The following is a 21,796-nucleotide window of genomic DNA, read 5'->3' on the forward strand; positions in this document are numbered from 1 at the left end:
CACCCCCTTCAGGTCTTTACTCAAAGTCACCTCCTCAGTGAGGCCTCCAGTCCTCACACCCCTGCTCACTTCCTGTCCCCCTTTCCTGCTTCTCCTCCTTGGCGTGTGTCACTAACACACCCTGTTTTGTCAGCTCTGTGAGCACAGGGACCTTGTTTATCTTCTTTGTACCTGTCTCCTTGGGACTAGAATGGTATCTGGACATTGTGGGTTTTCGACCAACATCTGCCAAGAGAATGGAAGGGGTCTGCTCTGTGCATAGAGATGCTCTGTGGCCAGACTCATCTGGGCTGACACTGGGATCAGAATCTGCAGGATGTCAATGGCCCTGGGCCTAGTGCAGCTCTGTGGCAAGCGGTGGACAGCAGGCAGGGCTTCTGGGCGGACCCACTGGCTGCCCTGCCTCTGAGGCCACCTCCCAGGGACTTGAGGATACCAGAAGGCTGAAGTGTCAGTGAGGGGCAGAGGAGGGCAGGACCTGGAACCTGGGGATCCCATGTGCCTCTCCACCTGTGGCTGAGGCCTATGGTCACACCGCAGTAGATCACTAGGAATGGGAGAGGCCACCCTCCTGGTGTTCACAGGGCCACTGAGGCTGAGCGAGGGGTAGAGCCTCTCTAGGGCCACAGAGGGCCCTCTGGCTGGGACTGCCAGCTGTCGGCCCTTCCTGGTCACTCCCAGGCCCGGTTCCCCTGGCCCGGCTCCTCCCACCGTGGGCCGTCAGACATGCTCAAGCCCCTGCCCTTCCTCCCTGGAGCCCCATCACCTCGTCAGGCCCCCTACCTCTCTCTTCCCACCACCTGTTCTCACGCTGTAGCTGCTTCTTCGTCTTTTAGACTGTATGATGCCTGCCAACGTATTTCACAGTTCTATGTTATAAAGCTCAATCCTACAACAAACCCGTAAGTTTACCCCCAACTCCAGGACGAGAACATGGTTAACAGCTCGCCCTACCGCATGCTCCTCCCACGCACCCCCCTGTCGCCATCCCCATTTCCCTGCAGGAACCATCCCTTTTTTTTAAAGTAGTTTTTTTGGCATATGTATGCCCAAAGAATAGAGGACTTTTGGGCTGTTTTTGCGCGATATAGCTGGTGTCACAGTGTGTACAGACCACTGCATCACTTTTCATGCCTCCAGACTTTGTCCATGTTGCTGCAGGGGGCTGCTATGCCTCAGTCGTCAGGGATGTGTCACATTCTGTTGTGTGTGACTGTACTGCCATGTAAGTCTGTCCCCATTGATGGACATTCAGGTTGGCTCCAGCGCCACATGACCACCCACCTGGCCCCCCTGCTCAGCCAAACCTCCTAAGGCTCCTCCCCTGCCGCGCCCCCAGGACCCTGCTCACTGACCCTCCCTTCCCTGTCCCACGGCCCAGCAAGAACCGCATGACCAGGGCTTCCCCAGTCTCTGTCTTCATCTCTCTTCTGAGCTCCAGAGCACAGAGAAGGCAGAATTGTTGTGGGGCGCTCACTCAGTGTCAAGCACCATTCTCAGCATTGTACACGTTTTATTTCATTGAATATTCGCAGAGACACAAATGGTAGGTAATGGGAGAACACCGAGGCCCAGAGAGGTTGAGTAACACCCAAGACAACACACCCCTTGCCCCCTGAGTCCCACAGACTACTCAGAATCAGCACATCCACAATATAACTTATCATCTTCCTCTCCAAACCAGTTCCTCTCCCAGACTCTGCTCTCAATGTGGACATCTCCAATGCTCAGGCCAGAGCTGGACCCTGGAAATGAGCCCTGACTCCTGGCACAGCCTCACCCGCTCCTTCCTCCAGTCCGAGCCCAGGTCCTGCAGTGTGACCTCCCTCGTGTTCAGCGAATCCTCACTCCTCTCCACACACACAGCACTGACCTGTTCGCGCGCCACTGCTCCTCCCGGCTTATTACCTCTCCCCACACTCCCTTGCAGGCCCCAATCTCTGCCTTTTCCAGCATCCTGCACCTGCCGCTCAGGTGGGCTTTCTAAATCTCAGCATGTCCCCACCTCCAGGGAAAGCCCATCTCCTCTGCCCTCTGTCCCCTCAAACCGTAAAGTGTGGCAACCAGCCCCAGAAAGGACACCCCACCATCCCCCCATTTGCTGCCTCCTCCTCTGGGAAGCCATCCCTGGCCTTGGCCCGAGGCTGGGCTGTGAGCCCTCTCTGAGCCCCACAGCCTCCATGCATCCCTCTTCTCTCCCTTGCTTAGCTCCCTCCTCATGGTGACCTGTCCCCGTTAGACTGTGCTCCTCGAAGGCAGAGACCCAGCCTCATCCAATGTGGCATCTCTAGTGCCCAGACAGGGCCTGCACCCAGGAGGTGCCAATGATTGTTGACAGGCTGAACGCACACGCAGTGACAGGAGCCATGGGTGATGCAGGATGTTTCCAGCCTGGCCCGGGGTTGGTGGATCCTGGCTGCCCCACCTCCACCAACCTCTGCGCCTGTCCCCCTGAACCCCGGGAAGCCCCTTTCTGTCTGCACCTTTGGGAAGGACTCCCCTCTCTGCAGCAGCCTCTCTAACTCTGAGATTCCTTAATGTGGGAGACTCTGGCACCAGGGAGAAGGAAGAAGAGTCCAGCCCCTCACTGCCTTCAGTCGACACTGGGCATTTGCAAGGGTGGGGGGTGATTTGGCCCCCAAGGGAGAGAAAATTGATTCTTGGGAGATGAAAAAATCTTACTCTTTTTTGTATAAAGCACAGATATATGTACAGTACGTAAATATATATACACTATATCAGTGGTATTAAAATATCATGTGATCAAGAAAAAAACATCTAAAAGGCTCCTGAGGGATCAGGAATGAAAAATAGGTTGAGAAACGCTGATCTACATGCTTGGGCCTTGCCCTGTCTGGTCCAGGGACTGGGCAGAACCGAGGGACAGTCCAGAGTCCTATTCTGTGACATTTCAAGGCATGCCCAGAGCTCAGCCCCCACCAGCGAGCTGCTGTCCTTTTCCCAGAACCTCCCTCCCTATCCTGTGCTCAAAAGTCCATGCTTCTGTGTCCAGCATCCTTTAATCTCATCTTGTTCCTACTGGGCTGTGGGTGGGCCCGTCCCCATCCTCCCCCAGGGGGCTCCCCAGCTCCCAGGGCTGGAAGGAGGTGGAGGCCTCTCTGCTCGGTGCTCCAGCCCCGGGGCCAGGGCACAGCCCTGGAGCTCCCGGAAGCATCCAGGAGAGAAGCCCAACCACAGGAGGCCCCCAGGAAGCGGGGGTGCCGCTGTGGGACAAGGCTTGCTTTATTGGGGTGGGGAGGGGTCACAAATCATCTTACTTAGAATTGCTCTAGGTTGACAGAGTCACCTAAGGGTGGGACAGGCCGGATTGAAGGTCTGCTGGTGGGGGACACAGAGACAGGGGTGAGGGAAGAGGAGTTGGGTGGGTAAGATGAGGTCTTGGGCAACACGGATATCCTGCGGTCTTCATACGCCCCGGGGTTCTCCAACATCTGGGTCTCCCATGGGTTGCTGGAGCCAATGAAGACCAAGTAGATGATGCCACCTAAGTAGGCACCCAGAGGCGGCGCCACCACTGGCACCCACCACCAGTCCTTGGCCCTGCAGGCAAGAGGCAGAGGCCTGCTGAGGGGGCAGATGCCAGGACGGTGCCTGCAGCCACCTCGGGCCAAGACAGGGAGTAGGCCTGAGAGTAGAGCGTGACCCCCCATCCTAGCCCAGGAGTGGTCAGCTTCAGCTTGATTCAGGGACAGGGACTGACGTGGGGCAGGACTGACGTTCAGTCCAGGGTCCGCATCAGTGCTGGTCAGGATCCACTCCTGCCTCTCAGGCCACCTGGGGGCACTGCAGGACTCTCTTGTGCTGGTCCTCACGTCATCCCTACCCCTCCACATGCCGGGAACCACAGAAGACCTGCAGGAACGGGCTGGGCAGGGCAGTACCTGAAGACCTGTATGCCCCAGCCAGCCAGGAAGGTGAAGAAGCGCGGAGGCAGGTCCCGGGATGGGTTGATGGCATATCCCGTGTTCATGCCCAGGGACACTCCAATGACGACAACAAGGATGCCGATCACCAGGGCCTGTGTCCCCTGCAGAGCTGGGTTGTTCCTCTTGTCCGTGATGGCAAAGAGACACAGCTGGAGCATCCCAGTCACTAACACCTGGGGAGCAGATGCCGTGGCAGCCACCCCGGGCCCCAAGCTAAGCCACAGGCCCTCAACAGTGCCCCCAGCCCAAACCCGCTGGCAGAGACGCGTCGCAGTACGGTCCCCATCCAGAGTTCTTGTCCTCTCTATCGTGAGGGGCTGCCAGATGGCCCCTTCCTGAGGGGGCAGGGCTTGAGGAGAGCCACCCACCCTGGACCACTCACCTCGTCCAGGAAGCCCCTCCACAATGTCATGTGATCAGGAAGGTAGGTGGCAAAAATGTTAGCGGTGGCTGTGGGACCGGTCACTGTCAGATATCCACCCGAGTAGTCCATGATGGCTTCTGTGGAGAGAGATTGAGGAGGAACTTGCCCCCAGCTAAATCCCCCACTGGAGTCTCAGAAATAAGGTTGCAGGAGGGGGCGTGGGGGCTCCTCCAAGGCTTTTCCCTCCCAGACATTTTCACAGGGCAAGACCCTCAGGTCAGAGCGAGTCCTTCAGAGGAGGAGGCTGAGACCAGGATACTCACGGTAGAAGAGACAGTAGATGGTGGCAGCAGCCAGGAAGGAACCCATGAACTGACCCAGCACGTACACGGGGAACTTCTTCCAGGACATGCGGCCGAGCGCGCAGTTGGTGAAGGTCAAGGCGGCATTCATGTGGGCCCCTGCGGGGAGCGCGGGGCGGCAGCGGGGTGGGAGCAGGAAGAAACCCTGATCAACCATCTGGAGAGTGACGGCCACCGTCATCACGCCGCTGGCACTGATGGAGGGCCCTGCCCCATTTAATCCTCGCAAGGACCCCACACGGCAGGCATCCCCGTCTCCATCTCACCGTTCAGGAGAGTGGGGGACAGAGAGGCGGAACAGCCTGCCCAAGTTGACCCAGCTAGTAAAAGCGGTGCATCAAGGGGGCTCAGGAAGATTGGGGGCAGAGACGGCCCGAGGGCATGGGTCAGGGTGTCCCCCTCCAGGTGGCCAGCATGGCCGAGGTGCCGGCAGCCAGGGAGGGGAGGGCGGCGGCTGGAGGCAGGCGGGAGGAGGCTGCAGGGACCCCCTCACTCACCGGAGATGTTCCCTGCCATGTGCACGCCCATGGTGACTCCGAAACCAAAGCCCAAGTTGACACCGAGGAAGCTCCCGAATTTATCTCCTACAACCATGTGGGCCACGGAGCCAAGGCCAAACATCTACAAGGTGGGAAGTGGGGCGGGAGGGAGGGATCTGAGGCCTCCTGGCCCCCCCCTGGGCCTCCCGAGTGGCCCTCCCTCGGAGCCCCTCTGCTGCGGGCTCTTCCTCTGGAGACCTCCCTCCTCGGGACCTCTCCACCTGGCCCCACCGAGGCCCCTCTGCCCCGGCCGCTGAGAGCTGGGGGTGCTGGAGGGGTGTCAGGGGCTCTTCTGGACCCCAAGCCCTCCTGAGGCTCAGGGGACGGGGCGCGGCTGGGGTGGACTGAGCCCCTTGGAGCATCTCACACTGCAGCCCAGCCTGAAGGAAGTTTCTGCAGGGGGTCTCCAAAGGTCACTCCTGGACTCTGCCAGGTTCCTCAACCCACACAGCAGCCCTGCAGCTGGTGGGGGTCTCTCTCTCTCTCTCTTGCCCTCAGCACCATTCCTATTGCCCTTTGGTGTCATTCCTAGACTTCTTGCTCTTGCTCACCCCTAACTGCTGCTCTCCTCAGGTGACACCCCCCACCGACTCCCTTCAAAGGGAGATGAGAGGCCTGAAACTGGGCCCTCACTCCATCTCCTTCCTGCAGCCTCACCACCCCCACCCCCATACCCACCTGCGTGACTGCAGCCTTCCCCTGCTGCTCTGGCTCCCGCACCCAGCCACTCCGCTGCCTTCCTCTTGCCTGTATCTCCCACCCTCCCCTTGACTGGCTCCCACAGACTGGGTCTCTTCCTTCTTAAAAGGAAAGCTCCCTGCCTCAGCACAGCCGTCCTGTCCAGCTGTGGACTCCTAGACGCCCCCTCCCTGTGTCAGTCAGCCTCCGGGAAAGAACCCACTGGCTGGCCCTGATGTCTCTTCCCTCCCTCTCCCTCCTCAGTCAGGCTTCTGCTCCCACGTGTCACAGACACTGAAGCTCTCTCAAGGCCTCCGGCCTCCTGACTTCCCAAGGTCCCTTCGGACATTGTCGTACTGGTCTTTGCTCACTTTGACTCTCTTAACCACCCTGTGCTTCTGGAAGGTCCCTCCTCGTTGGTCTTCCTGGCACCTCTCGCTCCTGGTTTTCCTCTTTGCTCCGCAGCCTCTCCCTCTCTACAGTTTCTTCCCACATTCTTCTTCCTTCATCTGCCTCCTGAACAGATGACCCCAGGGATCCTCCCTGGCCCCTTTCACATCTCACCCCAGTCACTCTCCTGGGTCTTCTCACTGGGTCTACAGCTTCAGTTATGCCTGATGCACTAAAATTCCTAAAACCTCCACCTGGGAGCCCCATCCCTATTTCCAAATACCAGCCGGAAGTCTTGGTTTCCCATAAGCATCTCAGGCTCTGTGTTGAAAGCTCGCCGTCTCTTGGAAAATGTGATACTCATCCTCTGTTCCCCATCCCAGTTGGCCCAGCCGGAAACGTGGGTCTCACAGACGAGAGCCTCCTCTCCCTTTCCCCCCACAGCCAATCAGCTGAGCTGCATTCTCCCCAGCTCTTACCCAGCCTCTTCCCTGCAGCCAGAAGGAAGCCGTGACCTTCCTAACACAAAAATCTAATCGTGTCTGCCCCTTGTTCAAATGTTCACTCTCTCCCCTCCATTTCTAGGATAAAGTCCAAACTCAGTAGGCCACCATTTAAGACCCTTTATAATTTCACCCCTTCTGCCTCTCAGTTTCATATCTGCTCCGGTGTTCTCTGTGTTCAGCAATAGTATTACTACTAAATAATAACTGTTTACTGAGCACTTACTATGTGCTAAGTTCTATCTATCACCTCCTTCAACCCTGACACCACTGATGTATTAAGTACCATTATTCTCCCCACTTGACAGATGGGCAACCCAAGGCTTAGAGAAGTTGACTGGCTTGTCCGAAGTACACAGCTTACACAGAGTAAGCCAGGAGTTGAATCTAGGCAGTCATTATGCCAGACAGCCTCAAACCGAACAAGCACGCTGCTCCCTGCCTGTCTTGCTTTCTCGTGCCTCTGTTTTTGCATATGCTGTTCCCTCTGTCTGGAATACCTGATGCTAGATCCTTAAACATGATGCTCTACTTTAAGGCCACACTCAGATGGCAGCTCCTTTGAAATGTGTCTTGAACCTGTTGTCTCTGAGGGACCTCTAGATGTCTAGGCTGCTGGAAATCAGAGTCCAAGTCTGTGTCATCCAACAGGATGGCCACTAGCCACATGTGGCTAGTCCAAATTGAGATGTGCTGTAACTGTAAAGGACACCCCACATTCCAAGACTTAGGAGGAAAAGGAGACAGTGGAATCTCTTATTAATAACTTTATATTGATCACGTGTTGAACTGGTAATATTTTGGATATATGGGTTAAATACAATAATTATTAAAGTTAATGTCATTTTTTACCTTTTTAATGTGGCTCCTAGAAAATTTTAAATTACATATGTGGCTCAAATTGAATTTCCCTTGGATAGTTCTGTTCTAGAGCTTTTGAAAAAGAGAAGCTGGATACTGTGGACCTCAGGGCTGCAACTGGAGCCATCAAGGAGGATGAAGGCTCCTGGGAGAGGGCGCAGGGTGAGGGAGCAACCGAGGCGGAGCCTGGAGCCGCCCATCAGCCCTCACAGGTGGGCGTTAGAAACCCCAGCTGGGGGCAGCCCCATGGTGCAGCAGTTAAGTTTGCACGTTCCACTTCTTGGAGGCCCAGGGTTCGCTGGTTCGGTTCCCAGGTACGGACATGGCACCGCTTGGCAAAAGCCATGCTGTGGCAGGCATCCCACGTGTAAAGTAGAGGAAGATGGGCATGGATGTTAGCTCAGGGCCAGTCTTCCTCAGCAAAAAGAGGAGGATTGGCAGTAGATAGCTCAGGGCTAATCTTCCTCAAAAAAGGAAAAAGAAACCCCAGCTGGAGGAGGTGTCCAAACGAGAGAAGAGCAAAGAGAGAATGTGCCCTGCACTCCAGGGAGAAGCAGTTTCCCAAGGAGAGTGTGGTCCACATGGTCCCATGCCGCCTCTGGGTCAAGTGCATGAAGGCCTGGAAAACATCCCTTTGGATGTGACAATCCAGCAGCCACTAGTAGCATGGTGAGCACCGTATCATCAGGCCTTGGGGACCGGAGCCAGCTCCCAGAGCCTGAGAGGTGAGGAGGTGGTGAGGAAGAGTTGAAGGTACCAGTGTAGACAGACATCTCTTTGAGAAGCTGCCTGAGGAGGAAGGGAGAGTGCATGATGAACGCAAGGGCTCACAGGTGAAGGAGAGATGCTTGTCTTGTGTCATGCTGTTTTGAGTAGAGAGACCTCAGTATGTTCAGGGTGAGAGAGGGAGAGGCTGCAGAGAAAGGATGAGCAAAGGACCTGAGGCGTCTAGACGCTGGGACGGGTGCAGGAGGGGAGGGTCCTGCATGAAGGAGGGGCCCGCCCCAGCCAAGGGGGAGATAGGTAGATGCACAGGTAGGGGAGGCCTGGTGTGAGAGGGACAGGGGTGAGCAGCCAGACATAGGAAGCCCACCTGATGGTTTTCTCTGTCAAGCTGGAGATCAAGCCATTTGCTGATAAAAAGGACAGGCCTAGTACAAAGCAGCTTTAAGGAAGTCTGAGAAAAAGTGCAATAGCCTGGATAGGGGAGGGGAGAGGCCGTTGAGCAGGACCCGCTGGGTCCCTCATGAGCCCCCGGACAGGTGCAAGGGAGCCCAGAGGCGGGCCGGCTTAGGGCCAAGGGTAGGATGAGGCAGGAGAGGACAGAAACAGATGGGACTTGGGGGTGGGAGTGAGGCCAGGACAGGCTGACAGGCTTGGGAGGGTCAGGAGGTACAGGAACTGGGGCAGGCATGGAGGGTGGCCCAGCCCATCCCAGTCTCTCCAGCAGCCCCAAGGCCAGCCCCAGGCACGACACCCCCAGAGGTTGCAGAGTGGAACCGAGTGGAACAGTCCACTTCCCTCATGCTGGCTGCAATAAATGGGGCCCAAGGTCACACTAGCTTTTCTGGCAAAAGCTTCACCCCGATGACTCACTGAGCTGCCTGTGAGCTGAAAAGGCCCCGCTTCTTGGCACAGGCGGACAACTAAGAATAACAACACCACAATGTGCTGTAGGAGCTCCAACCTCACAAAGTGCTGTCGCAAGTGTTACTTCTGTTCAGTCCTCACAGCACATCCACACGGCACGCGTTTCTGCTCCCACCCTTCAGATGGGGAAACTGAGGCCCAGAGAGGGCTCTTGAACTACCCAAAACCTGAGAGTGAGGGGCTTCCCTCAGCTGGGGGAGAGCTAACAAGCCAGGGGGTTAGAAATCCTGCCGTAGTAAGCTAAGGGACAGCATGGAGAGATTAAGGGTGGAGACTGTAATGTTAGATTGGACTGGACTGGACCTAATCTTAACTTAAGATGTGACCTTGGCCTAATGACTTAGTCTCATGCAACCTCAGTGTTCCCATCTGTGAAATGGGGATCATAACAGAACCTCCGTGGCAGGGCTGTCGTGAGGATTGGGGGAGATGCTGCACATAAGGGGCTTAGCATCACAGTGCCTGGTATGCTGTCGGTGCTCAATAATTATCTCAATAAGAGCAAGAGACACACAGACATGGGCAGGCGTCGTTTTATGTGGGCGGTGCCTGCTTTCCCTGAGAGTTCTCAGAGGAGGCCCCCTCCTGCCTCCACGGTTCCAAGGTTTAACAGCCTTCATGGGGCTGGAATGTCTTGTCATAAATGAATTACTTTGCCCTGGATTAAGGCGGGACAGGATCGAACTTCTGGGCTCCCAGCTCAGTAGCTGAAGCAGGAGGGCGGGTAATGCAGGACAAGGGGAGGCAGAGAGGGGAGATCACTTGTCATAATGACACGAGGCAGCCAACACATGTGTCCTACATGTGTGCTGGGCTCTTGGCCTTCTTCACGCAAGTCTGCCAGTTCGATGTTAGTGTCACCTTTACCCACGACGAAGCGAAAGTTCAGAACAGTTAAGATACTTGTGAAAGATCACACAGCTAGAAGACAGCAGAGCTGGAATTCGAACCCAGCTCCAAGGCCCCACGAAGGCCTGACTCTAGCACGCACTTCATAACTGTGAAGTCAGCCTCTGAGCCACCGAGAGACCCGCCCAAGGCCAGCTGGTGACTCAGTGGCAGCATCAGGAAGGAACCCAGGTGTCCGCAGTCCCCTGGGCTCCGTGGCCCCACCGTCTTCTACACCGTGGCTCAGTGCACACACACCCACACTCACACACACTCACACTCTCACACACACTGTCTTTCTCACCCCCACGTCCTCTGGCGTGCTCCTGACTGCCTTTGCGTCCCTGCCCAGAGGCTGCCCCTTCTTCTCAGGGACCTGGGCCCTCCAGGGGGTGCATGGCTACAGCTTAAGGGCGAAGGCAGGCTGGGCTCAGGGGCAGGACTGAAGCAGGTGGAGAGGGAGGGAGATTCCCAGAAACCACCCATCCTGCTTGCAGTCTGGTTTCTGTCCGATCAGCCACTAAAAGAGCCCTTGCTGAGGTCCCATGACCTCCGTGTTGCTGACCCGACAGACCCTTGTCAGTGCCCCCTTCTCTGGCCTGTCTGCAGCACCCACTGCTGACCACGCCCTCCTTCTGGAACCCCCCCGCTTCTGAGCCGTGGTCTCCCTCCACCTTCTCCCTCACCTCTCCAGCCACTCCTTCTCAGGCCCCTTTGTGTGCTCCTCTTCATTCTTCAGGGCTCTGTCCTCAACTTTGTTTTTCCTCTCTTTTTATACACTCTCACTGCACAGTTTTTATAAGCCCCATCCATATTCTGATCAACTTCAACTCTTTACTTCCAACTACAACCACTCGCTTGAGCTCCAGACCTCTATATCCAACCCACCCCCCAAATTTCTCCCCTGGCGCCTCACCTCATCACATCCAGACTGACCTCACCTCTCGCCCTGTGCCAGGCCCCGGGCTCCAGAATGGCCTCCTCGGCACTTCCCCCACGTCTGTTGCTTGCAAAGTCTCCTTGATTCAATCTTCTACAACTCCCCCTAACAAGCACCTTCTTCTCCATCCCTGGGCCAGTCACCACCTTCTCTCTATCCTAGGTCATGGCAACAGCCTCTTAACTGCTCCCACTCCCTCCAGCCCTGCCCATTCTGCTTAGGCTCCACACTGCACCCAGAATTTCCTTCTCAAATCCGAATCTGACCACATCTTTCCCCTGCTTGAAAACCGTCAATGTCCCCATTGCCCTTGGGATTAACTCTCAAAGCCCAATGCTCAACCTTCTCTCCAATCTCTCTACTGTTCGTCTCCCTTCTCCCCACTTCCAGCCATGCCGCCTGACACCCCCCTGCCCATGGTTTTGTTCTGCCCCCATGTATTATGAGCCCTTTCTCTCCCAAAAAGACTTGTGAGAAAGACGGCGCTGTCTCCTTACTTTCCCATGCTTCTCCCTCGGACTCCCAGCTCAGAGCCCGGGAGTGCACAATGTAACCCAGGGGGTCATGGTGGGGAGGAGGTCATGGATTGCCTTTAATGAGCCCCACCTTCGTGGGGTTCAGGCCCCTTCTTCAGAGCCCACCCACTCTGTGCCACCCACCCACTCACCATCATGACATACGTGCTCAGGAACTCGGCCAGGAACTCTCGCACCATCTCCTTCTCCAGGATGGCGTGTATCCTTGTTGTCATGGGTGTCGAGATCGTCTTGGACTTGCGGGTGGACCTGGAGCAGCAGCCCAAGGCCGTGGGCAGAAATGACACTCAAGTGCACTTGCTGCCCATCGGCCCTTCCACTCATGGCGGAGTTAATGGATAACCCAGTGGCTTCTCCACACACACCTCCTCTTGCCCAGGGCAGCTGGGGCAGCTGGGATCAGAGACACAGGGACGTGGAGAGAGACTGGGGGTAGACAGCTAGGCCATACCCCTTCCTCCTCCTGGGGGGGACTGGACCAGTGGGAAAGGGGCACCAACAAGGCCATATTGCAGAGGGGGCAGTTGGGGAGCCAATAAGTACCATCCATGGTGCTAATGAGCATCAGAGGAGAAGCAGAGGGAGAGGGCAGGCAGGAAAGAGGATCTCAGTTCTCTGCCTGTCTGTCTGCAGGGACCAGAGCTCTGGGGACACAGACAAGGCATTAGGCAGGACCTGGCCACAGTGAGGGACTCTGCAGACAGCACAGGGTGTGGCAAAGTCTGCTCCCAGCTCTATAAACAGCACTGAGGCCTGAAACATGCACAGGGTTCTGCCAAAGATGAAGCGGGCTACAGAGCACACCAGGCTCTGCAACCAGGTCAACACAGACGATGTTTGTGAGTGCTTGAATGAATGAATGAATGAGTGAATGAATGGGAGAGAGGGAAGGAGGGGCTAGATCTTACTCCCTGGTATATTCTCAGCACCTAGCGCTGTGCCATGCACATAGTAGGTGTGCATATATATTGTCAAATGGACGAAGACAGGAGTATCCACCTGCCTCCCTCTCCACGAGACCCCCAGAACTTCCTACAGTGCCCGGCAGGCGGCAGATGCGCGATGATTGTGTATTTAACAAATGTATTATTGGGTGAACGGACAGATAGAAAACTGAGTTCCGGGCTCCATCGTCTGTGGGGGTGTCTGGGGCTTTAGTTTGGGAAGGAGATGGGTGGAGTCTGGACGCCAGAGAGGAGGAGGAGGGGTACGGTACCTCTAAGCGGGGCCTCAGTGCTTGGTCAGGCTAGTGACCCTCACTCTCCTCCCCTGCCCAATGCCCGAAGCCGACACCAGCCCTTCAACCACCTCACCTGCCAGGAATTGCAACATGACACCCCCAGGCTTCCTAAATTCCCCTGGCCTCCAGCAGCCAAGAGCAGGCACAGTGGGGAGGAATGGAAACCAGGCATGGGTAAAACACCTCCCATCTTTCTGGCTGAGACCCCATGTTCATACCTCACCCACCCCAGTCCTCGCTCTGTCCTAACCCCGGGAAACAAACCAGAACTGAGTACATGGAGAAGGGTGTAGAGTTGCCTGGGCCATCCACTGGCTCCCGTCCAACTCCAGCTCCCAGGCGGCATCATGTAGGGGTCCCTTGCCCATATGACTGGCCTCCTCAGCCAGGAAGAAGAGCCTGTGAGCAGCCTGAGGCAGGCAGGGACCCAAGAACAGTCGCAGGAAGGTGCCACAGAAGCCGAGGAGAGGCGGACAGAGCAGGAAGACAAGGACACCAAGAAAGTCTGGAACTCTGGCCCCTGCCTCCTCACCACAAGCAGGCAGGACACAGTGAGCAACAAAGAACCACCAACCAGCCACCGAACCGAAGATTTATTGAACGCCTGCCGTGCTACGACCTTCAGGCACAGGGGTGAGTAACATTGGTGTGACCCCTGCTCTTCAGAAGAAAAACAATTAATTAAGCAACTACTATAAAGTGTGAGGAGGGTGCCACAGGTGAAGAGTAGGCACTAGGGGGTTTCAGGGAGGAAGCAAATGACCTAGAGGAGGGGGTAGTAGGCACTCCGAAAGAAAGGGAAATTTAGTTCGAGAATAAAAGGCTGGCTGGATGAAGGAGCATCGGGGAGGCAGGGAAAAATCTGGGCATCGTAATGGCATGGGCAAAGGCTGGCAACTAAGACAGTGTGTGCCGTGCGGAGGAATTCTTCAAGGGTGGACTAGCCAGATGGAGTGGGAGTGGCATGAGGTGGACAGAGAGGGGCACAGTGTCACATGGCAGAAAGCTGCGTGGCGCTCGTTAGGGAGTCTGAACTCAACCCTGATGGCCATGGGGCCACATGGAGAAGTGAAGCAGGGGCACTGTCTCCTCCATGGGGGCTAGGATGAGGAAACAGGACAGAAGTAGGTGAGCAATCCAGAAGCTTCTACCACAGACAGGCTTGGGGTGGGGGGCGGTGGCGGGTGGCAGCCTGAGCCAGGAAGTGCCATGGAGATGGCTAGAAACAGTCAGACTGACAGATGTGGTGTTTGATTAGAGAGGAGAATGGAGAGGGAGGGTCAGTCGTGGCCCCAGGTTCTGGCCAGAACAGCAGAATGACACGTGAGGCCCAGGAGAGAAGCTGCAGCCGGAGGCAGGCGCGTGAGGAGTCACCGTCTGGTGTGTCGAGTTTGAGAAGCCACCAGACGCCTAGGTGGAGGTGACCAGTAAGGAGACAGCTGGTCGTGTGGGCTCCTTTAGAGATCACATGTGGAGGTCACCGAATCATAGGGGTCACTTGATCCATGGGCACAGATGAGATAGCTCAAGGAGAGGATATAGAATGAGAAAAGAGCATCCAAGAAAACTGGCCTACAAACCAAGGAACCAACAGCCAACCAGCTAATTACCTAAGTAATGTCTGCTAACCAAGGAACTAAATAGCTAACAACTCACCAACCTATCCTTTGGCCAGCTGATCAATCTAGCAACTTAACCAACTAACTCACTCTCCTGTTAACCAGCTCACTTAATTATCCAATCAACCAACGAACTGTAAACTATCCAACTAACCTCAAGCCAACCGTTTAACCTGCTCACTGACATTTATCCATTCAACAAACATTCGTTGAGCATCTACTTAGGAGTCAGGCACCAGGGACACAAGTGAAAACCCAGCCGCCACCCTTGGCTGGCTCCATCTAGTGGGGACATGGATAAGGACAACAGCATCAGAGGCAAGAAGCCCCAGGGTGGGAGGTGAGGCCTGAAGAGACTTCAGAAGAACGGGCACGTGGTGGCCCAAAGTGGCCGTGGGGGGTCGGGTGGTGGTAGAAAGGACAGTGGGATGGGCACATCCTAGATGTTTTAGGAGATTGGTGACTGGATGTGAGGCACGGGGGAGACAGAGGCGTCAAGGCCAAGGTCTTGACTTCTGGCTTGAGCGACGGACAAGAAGGGGAGCCTTGACGGAGCTGAGACCACGGAGGAGCAGCGGGCCGGGGCAGTGGACGTGGCTGCTTTCAGCTGGGACTGAGTTCCCTGTGGGACACCAGTGGGTCTCTGGAAACAGGGTCTAGGGCCCAGGAGAGAGTGCTGGTCTGGAGACGGTGATGCCATCGGCACTGAGGGAGCCGCTCCTTCTCTCTCTAAGAGCGCACAGACGGACAAATGCCCCCGCTCACGTGGAGCTGATGGGCAGCAACGAAACATAATCAGCGGGCATGTTTGTGTGTTACAAGGTAATATGTCCTATGAGGACAGATGGAGCAAGAAGAGGGGCTGGGCTATGCTTTTAAATGGGGCGGTCAGACATGAAGGAGGTGAAGGAGTGGGCCTCGTGGATAACTGCGGGAAGAGCATTTCGGGCAGAGGGAGCAGTGGTCGAAGGACTGAGCATGTTTGAAGGAAAAGAAAGGCAGTCAGGGTGACGAGTCGGGACAGCAGGGTTGGGGGGAGGGGAGGTGAGAGGGGCAATGGGGCCTTGGCCATTGCAAGGATGCTGGCTTTTATTTCACCCCAAAGAGACCTGAGCGGGTGAGAGGGGGTGAGTTCTGTTCAGTTGAGCACTGCCTACGTGGGAGCAGTTGGAACCCACTCACCAACCCCTTGACCCTCATCCAGGTCTTTCGGAGCCTCCCCTCGTGCCAGGGCCCAGCCCATCCTTGGCTCAGGGGCAGGTGGGAGAGCCCTTCTCCTGGGGCTCCTGGGCTAGTGGGGGTGGGAAGGAGGGGGTCTGCAGGAGTCAGCTGCCATGAGGGAGAGGCTGAGAGTGGGGCAGGGAGGGTGCTGGGCTGCTGGGCGGGGGCAGGAGGCTGGGGTGCAGGATGGTTAGGGTGCTTACCGCCTCCTCCTGTCTGCTTCACTCATATTTTGTCTTCGAGATTTTTAGATGCTGTGGAGCCAGAGAGAGGTCACTAGGGCTGAGGGACACAGAACTTGGCCCCACATTCTCATCAGACAGGGACAGCTCCTGCCAGCTCCAACCCCTCCATCCAGCCAAGCTGGCCGGGAGGGAGGAGGGGTGGATATGCTTCAGCCAATGGAGAGAGGCCCTGGGGCCCCACCCCCTGTACCCGTGCTGGCCTCAGGACCCCTAACCCCTGCACCAGGCCCTTCAGGGGTCCTCCTTCCCTTCCCAAGTCTGCAATCCAATCAACCTCAGTGGTTTCACCCTCACATATGCAAGTATTACTGCCTTTAGTCTAACCTCAAGCCCTCTTTTTTTTTTTTTTAAAGATTTTATTTTTTTCCTTTTTCTCTCCCAAAGCCCCCCAGTACATAGTTGTATATTTTTAGTTGTGGGTCCTTCTAGTTGTGGCATGTGGGACGCCACCTCAGCGTGGTTTGACGAGCAGTGCCGTGTCCGCGCCCAGGATTCAAACCAACAAAACACTGGGCCGCCTGCAGCAGAGCGCGCGAACTTAACCACTCGGCCACGGGGCCGGCCCGGCCCCCAACCTCAAGCCCTCTTGTTGCTGACTTAAACCATGACTTTCCAGAGCCTCTTCCTTGCATGCGCATCCACGCACACACACACGCACACACACTCAGAGGATGAGGTCCTAAAAATTCATTTAGTCCACACCTCAGAACAAAGTCTACCCTCTCACCTTCCCTCAAAATTCCCCCTTATATTCCCACTCTCCTCACAAATGACAGTATGAAGCTAACCCTTGAGTTTCCCAGTCCTGTACGTCCCCCTTGTTCTCTGGCCTGAGTCCCTCTAGCTGCAGCATAATTCACATCCCCAGCCCTGACTGTGGGAACCCTCCAGCCCCAGCCCCTCAGGAGGGGACTCCAGCAAGCCAGCCATCAGTTCATCTCTGCTCTGCATCCCTCTGCCTTGGTCCAGTGTCTCTGGTCTCTACTCTCTCCTCATCCCACCGCCACACTCTGCTGACAGCCCAACCCAACGCATCCTCCCAGTTTCTGCTCCAGTGCTGGTCCTCCCAACATCAATCTACAGATAAGGAAACTGAAGCCCAGAGAGAGTGTGACATGCCCACAACTTGGGACTAAACCAGAACAGACATCCTGGCCTTCAACTCCCAGCTGGGGCTCCTTCCCTAGACAGTCCCATGGTCACCTCCTCCCCCCATACAGTCCCCAGGGAGTGGCACTCCCAGGCCTGGGCCGCAGGGGAGGTCCCCTGTCCCGGCCCTGCCTGGAGCTGACTCACTCTGCTAAAGTGCCTTCTGGTTCCCAGCGTCTGCCTCGGGGGCCTCTCAGTTACTGCCGATCTTGGTCCTGTTCCTCCATGACTGTCCCAGGCTCCAACTACACTCCCAGCTGGGGCTCCACTGCCCCTGTGTCCGTGGTCTAGAGCCCTCCTCTCAGCCTCCTCGGGGCAGTCCACGCGCTACTCTGCTCTGCTCCTCTGCGGAGAGGTCAGTGGGGCAGGGGTTTGGCCTGGACTATTTGAGCCAAGACCAGACACATGGCCCAAAATAGCATCCCTGCTCCAGCCAGCGGCGCCACGGAGACCGGGTTCTGAGGCAGCTCTTGTGAGGTCAGTGCTGGAGCTCCGGGCGGGCGCCCTGGGCCTCATGGTCCCACAGGAAGGACCTCTCCTCCAAGCCAGGTGTCCAGCCCAGAACCAGAGGAAGCCCTCCCAGGGCCCCAGACCCAAGGGAGTGGGTAGAACTGCCCAGAATGGGGACTGGAGGTGACAAAGTTCTGGAGAGCAACAGCCAGGTGGAGGGGTCAAGGAGCAGGCCCTGAGTCAGTCCTCAGGGAGCCCCCATGCTGAAGGAGGAAGCGGAGACTCAGGCCCTGGGCGCAGGGCCCCCCAGTCTGAGAGGGGAGGTGGAGAGCCAAGCTTGGCCCTCTGTGGGTCCCTAGTCTGGAGGGGGTGCCAGAGAAGAAGCCTGGACCTTGTCCTCTGGGAACCTCATCTGAGCTGAGGAAGGGGACACCAAGGCCCTGCCCTCAGGAAAACGTTCTTCCTTGGGAATGAACGGCAAGCGAGGCCTCTGTGAAGGAGCCAAAGCTGGACCAGAGGGGGGACTCTGGCCCAGGGCTTCGGGAGCTCAGTGACCGAGCTGAGGTCAGGGGCAAGTGGGGGCACCAGCTGCCCTCTGAGAGGACTTCTGGAGTCAGGGCATGGCTGGGCCACCAAAGATGGGGCAGTTTGGGATTTGAGCAGGCGACCTCGCGCTGAGACACAAGGGAGTGAGGGGTTGCTGGTCTGCAGACTAAGGAGGCCTGCCAGGTGGAGTGGTGGAAGGTGGCCTCGAGTCCAGGGAGCAGGGGCGGCTCCTCGTTGTGGGGAGGCAGGATCAGCTTTGATTGCCCAAAGCCAGCTCTGGTAACAGAACTGTCCTCTAGAGGGTGCCAACAGACCAGGCCAGGTCTGGATCCTGAGTTGCCCAAGTGCCCACCCCCATTGTCCTGAGGTCACTCAGCAGGAGAGGCAGGGGCAGCTGCAGCAGAGGGTTTCCCCATCAGAAGCCTTCCATAAGGAAGGAACTCTCCCACGGCAGCCCCCCGGGCTGCGGCTCTGCCCCTCTCTCCTCTCCGCAGACTGGAAGGGCTCAGGAAGCTGCGCCCTTCCCTCAGAAAGGGGGAGGTACACCTCTGGACATGGGGGACCCTGCCATTATTCCCTTCCTGGGTGAGCTGTTGGGGTCAGGGGGAGGTAATGTCGAGAGTGGAGTGAGGTCTTGTATGAGGTCAGAGCGCCGGCAGAGTTGGGTTGGGCTGGGATCAGCCTCGTGAGGGAGGGAACTGGGATCCGTGTTGGGGTCAGGGACCAAGCCCTGAGCTCATTGACTGCGCTGGGTGCTGGGGAACCAGAGGTGGAGAAGACACAGTGCCCTCTGTCTCGTGGAAGAGACAGCTGAAAGGCAGGTGACTTAGGAAATATGCAGTAAGGTGGAGGGAATACAGGCAGCAGCTAAGCCAGCCTGGAGGGAGAAAAGAATCATCCAGCAGAGATAAGATGGGAGCTGAGTCCTCCAAGGTGAGTGGGAGAGGGTGGGGTGGTGGTGGTGATTTGAAGCCATTTGATCCCAATGGGATGGTGAGAAAATCTAAGTTATTCTGGGATCTGTGGGTGGCTTGTAGAGAGCTGGAGAAGCAGGCAGGGGCAGACCATGAGGGCCTTTGTCTGCCAAGACGAGGAGTCAGACTTTCTCCCGAGGGCCTCAGGAGCCCTCAAAGCGTTCTAAGCAAAGAGAAGAGTAAAGTAGGCAATCTGGGGTCCCGGAGGCCCCAGAGCGTCCTGCAGGCAGGGGCATAATGGGGCCTGGGCTCGGGAGAGGGGTCTAGCTGGAGAAGAAGATACTAGCACCTGGGCATCCACCATGGGCATCGACGGGATTGCCAGGAGGCACGAGGGAGTGGGGCAAGGGCTAGGGGCAGGATTCTGGGGCACAAGAGGGTGACTGAGAAGGAGCAGGTGGAGAGGAGATGGAAACCAGACACTAGGCTGCAGGGGCCCATCGGGAGCTCGGAGGGGCTGTGGCCGCAGAGTTGGGTGCGGAGGAGGGGCCAGCCTTGAAGAGCTGGGAGGGAGGGTGGCCACAGCACTGAAGCAGTGGAGGCCGAGGAGGCAGACAGTTCCGCTGTGGAGAGAAGAGAGGCAGCTAGCAGGGTCGCAAGGTTGCGTGTTTGGGTCAGAGTTGGGTCTAGACAGAGCCTGGGGGCCTCTCCAGGGCCAATGGGGATGGGGGCGCAGAGAGGGGACACCTGGGGTCCTGTCTTCACTGCGTGGGCTCTGAGTAGAGCTACTAGATAAAATGCAAGACTCTCAGTTAAATTTGAATTTCAGAGAAACAATATTCACAATATTTTAGACATACTTATACTAAAAAATTATCCATCGTTCTCCGAAGCTCAAATTTAACCGGGTGTTCCAGCTCTGAGCTGCAGCCAAGACCCCCTCAGATGCTCTGCACACTGACCTGGGTTGAGTGCTAGCTCAGCATCAAATTCACTGCACGACCTTGACTCAGTCTTGCCCCTGGGCCTCTGTCTCCTCGTCCTCATCCGCGAGACGACCTTGGACGATATGAGGTCTCCCACTCAGCTGCTTTTGGCATCCAGACAGGGCCCGGGAGATGCCTTGTGAAGGCAGCAGCAGACCCTTAAGTCAAAAACGAATTTGGTTGAAATGATAAGTCAGTTGAAAAGGAATTGGTAATATGAGTGTGCTACAGAGCAATTTTTGCAAACGTTGATGTATCTTTAGGCATTTAGACCCTCTTTCAGAAATTGTTCAGTTTTCTTATTCTAATTTTGCCTGCAATATGCCATTTTTGCTAGAGAAAGATGGGAAATAACCCAGCGCTCGTCAGCCTCTGTTTCTCACTTGCAGCACTAAAAATCTTACCTGCGAACTGGTGAGTGGGGACATTAACGTGCAACCTAACCGAATATATAAATATCATGAACACATAGCCAAACAAGGCAGGCAGATGTAATTGTCTATCATTGCAGTGGACATTTTTTTTTTAATAGAAAAAAAATTAAAAACCTCAGATCCTGGGGCCGACCCAGTGGCATAGCAGTTAAGTTTACATGTTCCACTTCGGTGGCCTGGGGTTCACCGGTTCGGATCCCGGTGGACATGGCACCGCTTGGCAAGCCATGCTGTGGTAGGCGTCCCACATATAAAGTGGAGGAAGATGGGCACGGATGTCAGCTCAGGGCCAGTCTTCCTCAGCAAAAAGAGAAGGATTGGTGGCAGATGTTGTTAGCTCAGGGCTAATCTTCCTCAAAAATAAATAAATAAATAAATAAATCTCAGATCCTTTTCTTTTATTCTTTCATTACCTAAAATACAAGCAAACCTTAAAAGACCCATTTTCCCTCCTTGACAACTACCGCTAACATTTGGAAGGGTTCTTTCTAATCTTATTTCTTTGTGTATAGTCATATACATCTCCTCCCGACTTTCTCAACAATAAGTGGAATGAAACTTATTTAAAGTTTTATAAAGTACTTTTTTCACCCAAACATTTGTTGAGAACATCTTTCTATGCCAATAGGTTCACCTCTACATCCTGTATGCGGCTGTACAGCCCCAGACTGTCTCCGATTTTAAACAGACTCTTCTCCATTACGAACAGCATGGAACAGACACAATTGGCTGAAACCCGCTCAGGAGTAAAAATACAAATAGAAGTTTTTAAAGATCAGGATGAAGAAAGAAAAATGCCCTAAGATGTTACAGCTTCTCTCAATTTTCCCCCAGATGCCCCCCAAAGTGTTAATGTGTAAATAACTAATCATTTCAACTAATTATTTATTTCAACCAACCAATTTATGTCAACTGTTTGATTAACTTATCACATAAACTGCTTTCAATCAAATTGTTTCACACTTGGGGTCTTTCAGACCGTTTTGAGTCCTGGAATCCTTTGTATAACTCAGGAGTCCGTGGGGTCAATCTGTAAGAAAGGAGCACAAGGGAGGAGTGGCTGTGGCGAAGGGGCAGAGACGGGGGTGGAGCAGGGCAGTCCCTGGAGGAACCCCGGCCTCTCTGAAATCGCCTGAAACCATGAAGATTCTCAGACTGCTCAAGAAAGAAAAGACCCTCAAGCGTCACGCAGGTGAGTGTCCCCTTCCCAACTCATTTTGCAGGTAGGGAAGCTGAGATTCAGAGCAAGGCAGCAACTTGCTCAAGATCACCCAGCACATCCAGGTCAGGTCTCCATCCTGGGCCCCAGGAGACCAGAGTCCCCCAGCTAAGAG

General features: G+C 55.7%; 1 protein-coding gene and 1 long non-coding RNA gene across 10 annotated transcripts; one reads left to right on the plus strand and one right to left on the minus strand.

The window, feature by feature from the left end:
* Positions 1 to 1,493: 1,493 nt before the first annotated feature.
* Positions 1,494 to 18,353, minus strand: AQP7 (aquaporin 7). 9 transcript variants are annotated; one of them, XM_008526352.2, is made up of 8 exons: positions 17,280 to 18,353; positions 15,942 to 15,992; positions 11,790 to 11,907; positions 5,171 to 5,294; positions 4,635 to 4,772; positions 4,330 to 4,448; positions 3,903 to 4,120; positions 1,494 to 3,561 (listed from the first exon to the last, which is right to left on the minus strand). In XM_008526352.2, the coding sequence occupies exons 2-8, from the start codon at positions 15,965 to 15,967 to the stop codon at positions 3,279 to 3,281; spliced, it is 1,026 nt and encodes a 341-aa protein (XP_008524574.2). In that variant the 5' UTR covers positions 15,968 to 15,992; positions 17,280 to 18,353; the 3' UTR covers positions 1,494 to 3,278. The 9 variants fall into 9 exon arrangements, with proteins under 9 accessions (XP_008524574.2, XP_008524575.2, XP_070446365.1 ...); XM_008526353.2 differs by having other exon boundaries at positions 3,903 to 4,069; positions 17,280 to 17,592; XM_070590264.1 differs by having other exon boundaries at positions 11,790 to 12,051; positions 17,280 to 17,567.
* On the plus strand, positions 17,579 to 21,414 carry LOC139078638 (uncharacterized). The gene is made up of 2 exons (XR_011531666.1): positions 17,579 to 19,061; positions 21,091 to 21,414. It is a non-coding gene; the product is annotated as an uncharacterized lncRNA (long non-coding RNA).
* Positions 21,415 to 21,796: the final 382 nt, after the last annotated feature.

This window comes from Equus przewalskii, chromosome 22, assembly GCF_037783145.1.
Source record: "Equus przewalskii isolate Varuska chromosome 22, EquPr2, whole genome shotgun sequence".
NCBI classification, from domain to species: Eukaryota; Metazoa; Chordata; class Mammalia; order Perissodactyla; family Equidae; genus Equus; species Equus przewalskii.